Here is a 14,312-nt window from a genome sequence, read left to right as displayed (position 1 = left end):
TAAGATAAATGATAAATCATAAAATAAGTTTATCAAAATCAAAGTTTATCAAAAAAACAAAGTTAAAAATTTATCAAAACTGTAGCTAACAAGATAAAGTTTATTACAAAACAACAATGTTTATTATCTCATTTTTTCGATAAATTTTTTTTCATTTTTATCGACATTATTTTCTCACCAAATCATATATATTGCGAAAGATGTTGCGTGCTTCATTAAGATGATTTTTCATGATTCTCTCTTTCTCTCTCTCTCATTCTATCTCTCTTTTCCTCGTTAAAAAACTCGCTCTATTAGATAATACAAAGGTAACGGTAATTAAAATTATTTATTTTTCTTCGCACAACACGATTATGAACATATGAAAAACACATAAAAAAAGAGCAAAAGAATTTAACTTTTATCATCAAACCGAACAACTCAAAGGCGTTCCACGTTTTCGCATGCAACTTGATTTATAATATACAATAATTTATTACATTTTTCGTTGGGATGTGACAAAAAATATCATATTTTATCATTGAACAATGTGAAATCTCTAAGTATATGTGCATATTGCATATTCGACGATATTATTATTCAGCATTAATGCATCATTCATGAATAAATAATACGCGGAAAAATAACATTTTACTGGCGCCAGTACGCGCCCCCTAACGAGTTTTATCGTTTGTTCTATCAATGGAATATTAAGTGGCAATGTAAATCTTATATGACAATCTTTTTTTTTTGTTATTTATACCAAAGAGTCAAAAATCAGTTCCTTGTCTGACAATGAGTCATAAAATACATGTAACCCACCGGAAGCTATTCCAGTTATGTTAGTTTCGTTATGACATTTTATCATTAACATAGATAAAGTCAAGTTTGTTGTTTCAAAACAACATTGATTTGTTATCGACAATGTAAAAAGGATGTGACTTCATCGTTTTAACATTTATGTATGCATGAAGTGTTTAATTTTAATATCTTACGTAAATAATTATTGCAAACAAAAATTTCGTGTATTAAAAGAATTAACATCATAGTCAATAATAAAAATAATTATGAAATTGGGAAATAATTTTTAGTATTAAATAAAAATTAGATTCTATACTTCTTTAGTTCTATACTTCTTGTAGAAGATTAGACAAGTCTTTCGTTGATATTACAAATATATTATTAGATGTCGGTAAAAGTCAAGTGCCTTAAGCAATGCCATTACTTGGAATAATAATCCAAGTTGCATCTCTCATGACCTGTGATCTGAGAAAGTCGTGAAATAATGGTACATCCCCGGAACTCGTTTCGCTCGAGTTGGCCGCAACCTCGTCGGGCGCACCGTTTACAGAACATTTAGCTGCGATTTTCGCACTTGACTAGTTTGCGATTCCTCCCTCATGCACACGTGCTTTCGTAAATGCTACGTTGGCGACATGAACATTTTACCAATTCTTTATTGCACACTAAATGCGTCCTGTCGTTTTTATATCGATGATAATAAATGTCAAAAATAATTTTCGATTCTGTAAGAAATGTGAAAATTCAAAGGGAGAAGAAAATGAATGCCATAAAACCGGTAGTCAATGCAAGAAAGGCGATCGGACATGAAATGAAAATAGACATCGTGTAAGAGCAGCAAAAGCGAGATCTGCTGAGAGGAGCGCAGACAAATATGTGGAAGGAACTGTCACATTCTCGGAGAAAACTCGGAGAGAGAGAACGAGCTAAAAGCGAAACGGAAAATAGAACCGGAGTAAAAGGGAAGCGGATGGAGAAGAAAAGTTTGAGAGAGAGAGAGAGAAGGAAGAATCACATACCATTGTTTTCAACTGTGATACAATGGATTCTCGGTTGTGTTAGCTCTACCAAGGCTGGCACCTCATTGGCCACTCGCGTTAACGCGCACACCATCCGGACAAGTCCTCCTTGTCATTTTGTACACCAAACGCATATCGCGTAAATGTGCATTGTGTACTCAGTATTGTTCCACGTTGAGCGGACCATGGCATTGCACGGGATAAGGAACAAAGTTGAATGGTGGAAAATGGAAAGTGGTCGGGACGACCGCGGAGGAGTTACTACGAAGGAGTGCCGAGCACAATTCGCTACTTTCTCGTCTCAATTTTGCGAATCTTTGTGGTAGTCCGGGAACGAGGGAAGAGCATTGTTCGTCTGCGAGTTAAAGATGCTTCTATAAGACTTAATTGTGATTTCCATTCTTAATAGTTTACATACAGCATATCCATTTATCATTAGAATAGCGGAGAATAACAAATCTTTGGTATAAGAATAATTCCCTCCATTACTCTCTAATAATAATTAATTAAATAATTAATATAAGAATACAGATTTTACGACAGATGGAAGTTTTTTTGAGGTCAAGATGATTGCTCGATCGTCCTAGTGTTAAAAAACTCAAGGTTTCAGAGATGATTAGATAGCGAATGATGTACACGTCCACAGATGCGTATAATTGCGTAATTGCTAACATTTGAAGGAAATCATAGCACCAGTGATTAAGCATTATAAAGTTCTTATGCATTATCTGTGCTAAATAATATTTTTTGTAAACAGTTTTATCGGGGAACTACCAAGAGAATAATACCGTAACGAATGAAAAGTACCATATATCTCTCGTTTCTCTACTGTCTATGTATAGCACGTGCCAGAAAGAACTTAAATACTCGTCATGAAAAGTATACTATATACAATCCAATTATGCTTTAGAAGAGTATCCTTTGTTCAAGGAAATTTTCAGATTAATCATTCCTCACAAAAATTATGAGATTTTATGGTTCCTTTGTAATAACCGTTGAATCGATGTAATAAAAAGTTTAGCGTATTAAAATAATCGCGTTTATCTTGAAACATTTTCTGCGAGATATAATTGGAATTTTGAACCCTTATCCTTTTTAAAAGTTCACAAATCTCATTACATGTGTTAAAATATAAAATTATTTATAATAACGAGTTTTATCATTTTTGATATATAAATTATATCAATTTTAATTACATATAAATTACATAGATATCAATTTTTCCTATTGTATCATTCGTACATTATTCACAATATTTTGCCGAATGAAAATAAATTCCTTTTTTTTAAATTAATAAACTTGTAAACAGATATTCTGATGATTTATTTTTTAAAATGTTTAAAATCGTCATATTAGAGTGTACATTATTATATAATATTATATATATATATATATATATATATATATATATATATATATATATATATACAGGGTGGACCATTTTAATCTTTAATGGAGAATAACTCGAAAACCAAGCCCGGGAGAGAAAAATATTTCAGACAAAAGTTGTTTAATTTCGAGGGGGCCATAAGATGTTATCATTGGTTTGACCTTGAAGAGTTATTTGAAGGTCACATGAAGGTCACCTTCAATTTCTTAAATGGAACCTACTATTTGTCATTGCATATTCTTGTAGCTTATCTCGAGAGCTTTCCAAAACACTATAATTAAGTTAGTTTTCATTAAGTATTTTCTGAGTTATGAAGCTTGAAGTCATTTCTTAATTTTACATAAACTGTAAAATATCTTGTAAAATATTCATTTTTCGATTATCTTACTTTAATACTTTTATACACAAAATAATGAGAGGAATCAATTGGTGTAAATAAAACACATAGTTGTTTTTAAGAAAAAATATGGAATTGTTAATTGCAAATTACATATTTTTTCTTCAAAACAACTATGTGTTTTCTTTACACCAGTTGATTCCTCTCATTATTTTGTACGTAAAAGTATTAAGGTAAGATAATCGAAAAATGAATATTTTACAAGATATTTTACGGTTTATGTAAAATTAAGAAATTATTTCAAGCCTCATAACTCAAAAAGTACTTAACGAAAAGGTACTTAATTATAGTGTTTTGGAAAGCTCTCGAGATAAGCTACAAGAATATGCAATGACAAATAGTAAGTTCCATTTAAGAAATTGAAGGTGACCTTCATGTGACCTTCAAATAACTCTTCAAGGTCAAACCAATGATACCATCTTATGGCCCCCTCGAAATTAAACAACTTTTGTCTGAAATATTTTTCTCTCCCGGGCTTGGTTTTCGAGTTATTCTCCATTAAATGTTAAAATGGTCCACCCTGTATATGAATGTAATATCACGACATTATTCTTCCAGAGAAAATCGCCTTTTAAAATCTGAAATTGTCCGAGATATTAATTTTATTTATCCATTCATTAAGAATTTACAATGGAAAATGCAAATTGTAAATAAACTTCAACGCGATGCCAATTAATTCATATTACACTGATAATTAAACTTTGTGGAAAAGCTTTATAATTACTCGTATAAAAATTCACTTTCCTTTCCTTTATACATAAAACAAGTCCGAAATATCTCGTGTACAATATACACATTTTACATATTCAAAGGCATGCTCATTAGAACATTTTTAACAAAATAAGTTTGTGATGTGTGCTAACAATAGCTTTAATAATTTTAATAACTTTTACTTTGCGTGAACGCAAAGAGCATATATTTTTTTCTCTTTAAGAATGAATACATTTAAAAAAACGATGCGGGAATTGACGTAAACTGTCATCAAATTTAAATTCATTACATTCATTACAGCCTGTTGCATAAATTCGTTTACAATAGATCACGCGCCAATAATTACGCTGTCTAGAGAATCACATGACGTCCTCTTTTGCGGGAGAAGCAGAGGCGGGATATAAATTCAATGGAAAGAGCTTACAGGAGCGCCGACAAGACGCCGATAAACAATAGCGACAGAAGATAAGAAGACCACGTTCTTCCGGACTCCCTCTCCTTTCAGCTTCACTATCCCACCAACTCTATTCCTTCGTCTGTCTCTTTTCCGCGTGGGGCAATATCGTTTCTCTTTCCTGCTAGGTCGTTAGCATAATAGCGTCAAGTACTTCACTTCGTTGGTAGTCAATACGTGCCGTCGTTCCGATCACACCGCATTGATCGTATTGAGTCATATTAGTGTGTCTCTTGAAATTACATAACGAGGCCTACGCGCGCACGCGGTCGTAATATAAGGGTACGTTACAGACGAGCTTCTTTATTTCTTACCAAAACTTATCGCGCATATATTCCACCTTCGTAGTGGAAAGCATCTTTTCGTGATACTCGCTCTCTCCGACTGGCGTCAGTCGGACGAAAGTCAACAAGAGACAAGAATCGCGTTTAAAAGTAACATCGCTCCCGCCGACGCGGCGGGACTTCTCGATAGGAACAATCGTCGCGGTAGCACTCGACAAGCACTCGGGCGTCTCTCAAAAGCCACTTGACGCCAAGTAATTGAGAATCTCGACGTATATTGAGCAACACTCTCTCTCTCGATACGAATCGCCGTTAAACTCAGCAACTCTCGTAATCTCGGTACACAGATCAACCTCGATCACGGAAGGGCGTTACGAAGCGGCCGTGGATACGAGATGACGACCAACGTTACATCAATGGTGGTGGACTATCTGGTTTTCATCGGGTTCATCGTGATTTCCTTCGTAATACCACTATGGGGGAACTTCAGGACGAAAAAAAAGGAGACCAAGGCGAACTATGTGTTTGCCACCGGCAGCGTGTCGATGGGCGCGATGATGCTGTCAATCGCGCGGGGAACTCTCGGCGTCAGATCTTTCCTGGGTTATCCTTCGGAACTGTATTATCGAGGTAGCGCCATGTGGGAGACCCTGTATGGAATGTTGCTCGCCTATCCTATCGTCTGCTTTATCTTCGTACCTGTTTACTACAGTCTCGGTATCACGTCGGTCTACCAATACCTGGACATGAGGTAATTTCACGATTCTTGTTTCTTCTCGAAAACATGGCGTGTAATATTATTTCTCGAATTTTGCACGAAAATAACACTGTTTATCATCACTTGCACGAATTATATCAATTATATTTGACACGCCAAGTAAACTATATGGTAACTGGACTAAGTCGATGAGTAATGTATGAAATTCAGTTAAGCTGTATTGATATTCCATCAATAATAATCGAAATGGATCAATCTTAAAGTTAAAACAAAAAGAGGAGAAATTTATCATGAAACTTTTTATTTAATTAACATAGAGTACTAAGAATTCTAATCGAATAGATAAATTAATATTGCATAAATCTAATATCTCGTATGTAAATATTTATTCGTCATGTATAATTTGTTCGTCATGTATTTATTCGTTATGTCAAAACAAAGATACTATAAGAGAGAACATAAACTGATATAACAGAGATAAAAGAAATAGAGATATGGAAAAAAAGATGTTTTTGTGTGTGTTATGATAATATTTGGAAACGAACTTTGGATTTTGATAATTTTAGCTATGACGTAGGGAGAATACATTATCATATATAACGGTCCAGTTAGCACGAAGGTAATTCTCCGAATCTTTTATTTTAGTTTCTCTTAATTATGCAAATTTCCCAGGTTCAAGTCAAAACTAGTTAGATGTCTGGCGAGTTTCTCGTACGTTATACGGAGTCTCTTGAATTTGGCGGTCACAGTGTTTACTCCTTGCGTCGCATTGAAAACAGTGATAGGACTCCCATACTGGGCTAGTATCGTAGGAATAACAACTATTTCTGTGGCTTTCACAATTATGGTAAGAACAATTATATTATGCTATCGTACGTTTCATAAATGTCGGCGTTCACTCATTAAACAAATTTTCTAAATACGAAATAATGCAAATTGTCGAATATTTCGTTTAAAGTCGAGTAATGAATGCTTTTCATGTAAACTATATAGATTAAAATTATAGAGAATTCGATGCAACGCAATATGCATAAAATATTTATACGAAAATATTTTTCATATTTACATATTCATAATGATGAAAAATAATTTTGTTCTCGTAAGGTGTTAATTTGTCCAATTTGCTAATTGTAATATATTAATTAATTTTATTAAGTGTAAGATATATTTCTCTTTATTTGTAGCATACAATGGCATAAAAACGATTTGAAATTAAAATTACATCAATTTCAATCTTTGCGAAAAAATAAATTATTTATGACGGTTCGTAAAAGAGCAGTAATATTTTTGGAAAGCCTGATATTTCAGGTTAAAAGTTAAAATTATAATCTAATTTTGGTAAACTTGTGAGAAATTACATTCCAGTGGCAAATTACATTTAGCCTGTAGAAAATTGGATCAATTAAGCGTGCAAAAAGAACGCATTGAACAGGCGAATAACGATAGCAAACAACATAAAAAATAATGAGAATATAACGTTTAATAAAGTTCTTAAACTTTTGAAATAATAAGACATATAATAATCTATTTTTTAACGGAATATATATATATACAATATATATTCCGTTAAAATATATTATTATTATTATTATTATTATGTATAGCGCGGTAAAAAATTATTATTTCGTATTAATTTAGCTATTTAATCAATGATTCATCGTATTATTTTATAATTTGCGAATACTGATATTTATGTACATATCTTCCATTTTTTTAGGGAGGTTTGAGAGCTGCCATTTTATCGGACGTAATACAAGGTCTGACGATGATCGGTGTATCAGTGGTAATCATCATACAGGGAACTGTTAACATCGGTGGGCTAGATAATGTCTTTAATGTGACTGCGGAACGCGGACGCTTGGATTTTTTTAAGTATGTCCATTGATAATTATTCCTCAAACATGTGAATCTAATTTTTACCTCAATATAAATTGACTGATAATCTAATATGAAATATCTAATGCGAAATTCTTGTTGTTACATTTTCGCATCTCATTTTTGAACTTTAGAATTAATAATCACGAATGAAAATATATTTATAATTCCAACTAACCGTCAGTAAATTAAATAATGTTAAAATGTGATTTTATATTAAAATTCTTCACTACGCATTTCACAATCTAAAATTATTAAATTCCACAGCGCAAAATTATTTCACATGCTGTGCATTTTTTCCATCCTTGAAAAATTTTGTAGAAACAATAAAATGATTACTCTTTTTTCAAATTGCAAAGTAGCTTAGAGATAATTTAATATTCATAGATTCTACGTGCGCACAATATATATACACATATATTTATATATTTATATACATGCGACATTTATTTAATAATTTATGTCTTTTTCTCAGCTTTGATATGGATCCAACTATTCGAGTAACAACAGTATCGGCGACATTGGGTCAGCTCTTCATGAGTTTATCAATTTTCGGATGTCAACAAAATTTTGTCCAGAGATATTGCAGTATGTCCAGTCAAAGAAAGGTTGTCCAGTAAGTAAACTTTGTCTGAACAAAACTTTTCTAACAATTCCCTTACTCGCTCTTCTGTCAAGCAACGGTAAACGACAGACTTGTATAACACATTATGCAACTCGTATATATGTTACAACTCATCGAACAATCTAAAGGTTAATGTGATTTATGCAAAGTGTTCCGTGAATTATCACTTTATGCGTACAAGATGTAAATGGAAATTACGAGCACAAACGCGTACACGTATAGTGCACAAAATAGTCAATAAAAGAAAACGTTAAATTCGATAAAATATCCTCTGCTAATGATACAAAATTGTACATTAAGAATTAAATTAACATGAAACTTGATAGTATTGATAATGTTAAGTGAAATTTGTAGACAAAAATTGAATTTTAATTTTTATCTTAAACACATCGAAATATTCTGCACAAAAGGTGTTTCCGGATATACATTCGTAAACTTTCTTTTCTTAATTTCTGCCATATATGTCAGTTATGATAGCCTGATTGTGCATACACATATTTACTCGTGACTTGTTGAAATTCTTTCTGTAACTGTTTGACTAATGATTCATCAACACGTGAATTATGATTCATATTAAATCATGTAAATAACTCTTATCTTAACATAAGAATTTACAGATTAAAATGACGCCAGTGAAAAAAAAAACAAAAAATATAAGTACAATATAATCATGAAATCCATGTAGAATGGAAAACACAGGCATTTTATGACTAAGAATTGTAAAAAATTGAAAAATATTATAAAAATATTAAAATAGTTAAACCTAAAATATACAAATAACTAAAACTATATATAAATTATAAACAAATTAAAATTATATACAAATAACAAATCTAAAATTATATACTAAAAATTATATGTGTACAATTTATAAAACTATATTTTTCCTATATATTTTATCTGTAAAAAGCTTTTATTTTAATCAATGAATTTAACTTACCATACGTACTTTGGACATTTTTTAAATTATGATGAAAAATATATCATTTTATATACTAGCTATTATTATTAGTTAATATTTTCTCGTAGTCTAAATGTGTAATTTCCATACAATATATATATATATATATATATATATATATATATATATATATATATGATTTTCATGCATTAAATTTTTTTTTGCTTTCTCTTCTTTTAATATTAAAAATAAAGTATTAAAATTCAGACCAACTTAATATAATTACAAATGTATAGAAAATAGGAGTTAAAGAATAGTAGATGTTATTAATTTAATAAAGCACAATTTTTTCTTGATTTTTAGAAAACATCGTATCGATAAGTAGCAATTTTTTTTTTAAAAGATTTAAAAGTATTTTTCCGTAAAATAGTGCTTCAATGTACGCGAGCAAATTAAAGAATTCCCGCTTGTATGCGTTATATTTAATCTTTGAAAACGTCTCTTTTTATGTTGATGGATAATTTCATTTGTAATCTTTTATTATTTGAAATACGTATTATCCCCTTGTAGCACAATATCGCTGTTTGCACAATTGAGGTAGCGCATATGCGCATCTGTAACCGTGATGAAATTTTACGAAATATTGACACGCGTTGCAATTGTCACATAACGTATACAGCAGTCAGCGTAAAATCGAGTATTTTTCAGTCAGTTGTCCGGCGGTAATCAAAAGAGTATAAAAGCGTTCACACGTGCGCGATCACAAATTTGTTGCGCCAAGTTGAGATATCACGTAGAATGTATGCATCACGTTGGTTCGTAAAATTTTACTGCCCGCAAATGTATCGTCGGAGGAAGCCAAGTAGATACTTTCGTAAGAAAAATAAAGTTACACATTTGATCTAGAGACATAGTCATGAAACGCTCTCAAGATCTCAGCAGAAATTTATCTTCAGAATTTCAGTAAAATTTCTTCGTCACTCGCACATTTTTTTCTTACCGCTTTTCCGTACAATAAACTACGAAATATAGTTAATAAGATTATTCATATAAAAGTAATCTTCGTATATCAAGTCAAAAATAAGAAAAGTTTTCACTTTCATATGGTATTATTTTTGTGTTAAATATACTTTAGATGATGTGTAAATTAAATTTCAATGAGTAACAATGGATTAATAATTTTACGGCATCGATTTCTCGCGTCGGCGATAAAAAGATTTTCGAAAGTGGTAACGATCGCGAACCGATTTAGCAAATTGTACCCACAGTACTATTATCACACAATCAATGAAAGCCCCGTGGGAAGTGAAATGGCGCCGCGCCAAATTTTTAGTACAGAAATCCTCATCATTTATTAAGGTTTACAATATCAATTTAAACGAAGAAACGACGGCATATGTTCTTAGGATGAAATCGCATACGCTTTTATTGTTTAATGTGACTGAATAAATGTCTCGCAAAGAATAAAAAAGTAAAATTGCTTAAAATGATGAAAAATTAAAGCCGCTTAAAACCTCTACATTTCTTACTATAATACAAGCTATATCTAGAGACATCACAAAATTATACTAAATGACTACATCGCCATTCTGTTAGCTAAAAATTTACGCTTCCGTGATGTTCATTCATACTAATGTATATTAACATGATGTATTTTATACGTAAGCGGTTATACTCCACATTTTTTCAAACTTTTACGACGAAAATTTAAATTAATCCATCGAAATGGATTAGAAAATATTTAATTTTCTGTTTAGGCACTAATGCGAATTACGATTAAAAATATTTAAGTATCACAAAAAAAGATTTTAAGAAATAAACAGCTTGTTCAAATCCTTCCGTAATGCATGTAATTCGCATAATGCACAAATAGAACAATTAAATTTTTTCTAATATTAAAAATATTATCTTTCATTTTTATTTTACCTTTTTATCTTTTCTATTTATCTTAAAATTTTTAGTTTTTAATTTTTTTTACATTGTTAAGTTGCAATAATATTCTCTTATCTTGAGAAGTTAAAAAACGATTATAAGAATAAATGTTATGTAATTGTTATGTAATTATTCTCGCGCCTGTTTGCTTCATATATTGGCAGAATTCTTGCAACAAATATTTATTACTTCCTTTACTTTTTATCAAACGTAATAAACTTTTTCTATAAAAAAATTTTTTTTGGAATATATAATAGAAAGAGGGAGAGAGAGAGAGAGAGAGAGAGAGAGAGAGAGAGAGAGAGAGAATCTTTTTTACAAAATAAATGTGCATACAATATATAATAATTATATAATATTTCTTACAACTGTCATATATAATTACACGATCTTTGTATCTATTATTCCGGATTTAGCACTATTATATCAATTTTTCTTAAATTGTCTCTCACATATATGTGTATATATAATAGTTTACTATTTCAAGTTATTTTCGAATTTTTTCGTGACTAAAGAATATCTTTTGTTTTTTCAGTACAATGATGGCCAACATGCCTATAATAGTAATCCTGTTCTCGCTATCTTGGATCGTTGGAATGGTCATTTTCGCTAATTATGCCGACTGTGATCCACTCTCTCTGGGATACATATCCAAGATTGACGAGATTGTGCCGTTCTACGTCGAAGATAAATTCCTCAACCTACCCGGCATGCTCGGTCTAGTAATGGCAACTCTATTTAACAGCGCCTTAACTTTGGCAGTATCGAATCTTAATTCTCTCGCGACGGTGACATTCGAGGATTTCCTAAGTCATATACCGGCACTGAGAGATCTTAAAGATACGCAGCAGCTTAATACGATCAGAATCATCGGCGTTATCTACGGTCTGTTGATAATCGGCATTAGTTACCTAGTAGCCATGCTATCAGGCGTGATAGAATCTTCTATGTTAATGACGTCGGCAACGTCCGGACCTCTTCTTGGAGTATTTCTCCTCGCCATGTTAGTACCTTGCGCCAATTGGAAAGGTGCCGCTGCTGGAATGCTCTTTAGCCACATAACGACATTGTGGATCACCTTCGGTCATCTCAGTCTGAATACCGTAACGGAGATGCTGCCATTATCGACGGAAGATTGCCACAATGAGACGTTTTCGTCATGGGTCACAAAACCAATTAGTTTAGATTATTCCACGCCAAACGTCTCTAACTGGACGAAAATGTATGAGACTATCACGACGCCGTCATCTATTATCGACGAGTCTGATAAATCGTCCGATCCTCTAAATGTCCTTTACGGGATCACGTATATGTATTACGCTTTTATTGGCAGCGTAACGACGGTCGTCATCGGTATCCTCGTAAGCTTGATTACGGCCGATACCGAATCGGACAAATACGAGGAGCATTTGCTACATCCTATGGCGCGAAAAGTAGCGTCTCTATTTCCCGGGAAGGAAAGACTCTACGCCAGTAGTACCCGACTTGGGAATAAAAACGACGCTACGAATGCTACTGTTTCCTCGGTGGCATCCATCGCCGACAGTACCGAGAAAGGGATGGAAAGAGTCCCTTCTCTTCAAGGATTCATGGATGACAAAGGCAGGTTACAACTGGACAACAATTATGTGGAGAAACTCAATGCATTGAAGACCGCTTCTATCGACGTGACCAATGAAATTGGCAAACATACCAGACTGTGATTTGACCGTAGTCTATAAGAAGTGTTCCTTAAGTGTGTATTACTTGTAACAAAGTAGAAAATCGTAGAAAAATCTTGATATATTTTCAAGAGTGTACGGTGTACCGTAATCATGAACACGATGAGCGAACAATTGCGTGTGTTAGTGCCAAATTTGATTATCCTAGCATGGTGCATATCATTGTGATTTGTGATCCATGTGCGTAGAATGTAATTACATGTAAGCAAAGTTTTCCTCAATTACAATACTTGAACTACATTTACATTTAGTTCAACATACTGCTCAAATGAAGGCAGAGTATTACTTATACGTTATTATATATTATTCGAGAAATCCGTTTAAGATTTAAATATTATGCTAGGATATTGTGCTAGGTTTTAAGATTTAAATACTATACCGTCGAACATTTTATAATATATTGTTAGTATAATACTCAATTATACTCGAATAGACAATAGCATATATAATAGTATATATTGAGTATATAGTGAGTTAAGGTTTTTGACAACAAAACAAATCAAAGTATGCGAGTGTTCCTCTAGCATAATTTAATCTTAAATGGATTTCTCGAATAATAAGTAGTAATGCATAAGTAGTACTATTAATATTTTAACAAACGATATATTATAATTATATATCGCGTTTTTCTGTTATGTATGTGCATATTGTATGTGCATCATATTCTTAAATCGTGTCGCGCATTAAACTTTAAAATTTGTTTTTATACTTTATAGAGTGTAAGTTATTTTATAAGTAGAAAATGTTGTCTTATAAAATATATATACGTAATGAACACAATGCTAATTCAACGATTGTGATCGCTGATTTCATTTACCTCATTGCACTTATATATTTATTGCTTTAATAATACAAATCATTCTTTTTGTATTTATCTTGTAATTACTTATAATCCTCAAAACTCTTCCTCATATAAATGCTAATTAATATTTTGAATATGACTATATATACTTCTAATACGATTTATTTTAATTAATAAATTAGTAAATATTAAGAATGATTAGTAAATATTATAAGAGTATTGATTTTAAAATAGAAAATTTAATCGCGCGTTTATGATGAGAGAGAGAGAGAGAGAGAGAGAGAGAGAGAGAGAGAGAGAGAGAGAGAAAGATGTAGGACACATTCACGCAATTGATCTTTTCTATATTTATTTATTTTTCGATATTTTTTAATCTATATATTTTTCACTTATTCTATATTTCACTTAAATATGGTTTATTACTTTCCCATATTGGTATTATATACATTGTTTTCTTTTTTTTTAGAATTTTTTATAAATGTATTGAGACTACTGATGTTCAGTCTGTATGACGTAATCCGTTATCTAGGAGATAATTCAATTTTTCCACTATTCAATGTCAAATACATAATATCTAAATTACAGATGTTGCTTTAATGACGCCCACTTGCGAAATATAATCTACTCAACAGGGATAAGTACATCCGTCTCATTTGATTGTAAATAATTTAATAACTATAATATATGAATATGAAATCGCTAT

At 31.7% G+C, this 14,312-nt stretch overlaps 1 protein-coding gene across 4 annotated transcripts in view; it reads left to right on the top strand.

The window, feature by feature from the left end:
• The window catches only part of LOC145969995 (sodium-coupled monocarboxylate transporter 1), a 31,747-nt gene extending 17,436 nt beyond the window's left edge, over window positions 1-14,311 (top strand). The window contains exons 1-6 of one of the 4 annotated variants that reach the window (XM_083096334.1): window positions 4,612-5,289; window positions 5,383-5,786; window positions 6,426-6,600; window positions 7,471-7,625; window positions 8,104-8,244; window positions 11,622-14,311. In XM_083096334.1, the coding sequence (XP_082952460.1) occupies window positions 5,431-5,786; window positions 6,426-6,600; window positions 7,471-7,625; window positions 8,104-8,244; window positions 11,622-12,789 (1,995 nt within the window). In that variant the 5' untranslated portion in view covers window positions 4,612-5,289; window positions 5,383-5,430 and the 3' untranslated portion in view covers window positions 12,790-14,311. Of the gene's footprint in view, window positions 1-4,611; window positions 5,787-6,425; window positions 6,601-7,470; window positions 7,626-8,103; window positions 8,245-11,621 lie in introns of those variants that run through there. The other 3 variants (XM_083096332.1, XM_083096333.1, XM_083096331.1) reach the window with 3 other exon arrangements.
• Window position 14,312: the final 1 nt, after the last annotated feature.

This window comes from Camponotus vicinus, unplaced genomic scaffold, assembly GCF_025532165.1.
Source record: "Camponotus vicinus isolate PSW18456_S1 unplaced genomic scaffold, iyCamVici1.0 SCAF_4, whole genome shotgun sequence".
Taxonomy (NCBI): Eukaryota; Metazoa; Arthropoda; class Insecta; order Hymenoptera; family Formicidae; genus Camponotus; species Camponotus vicinus.
Note: the sequence above shows the minus strand (reverse complement) of the source record. Positions and strands in the feature narration are given on the sequence as shown.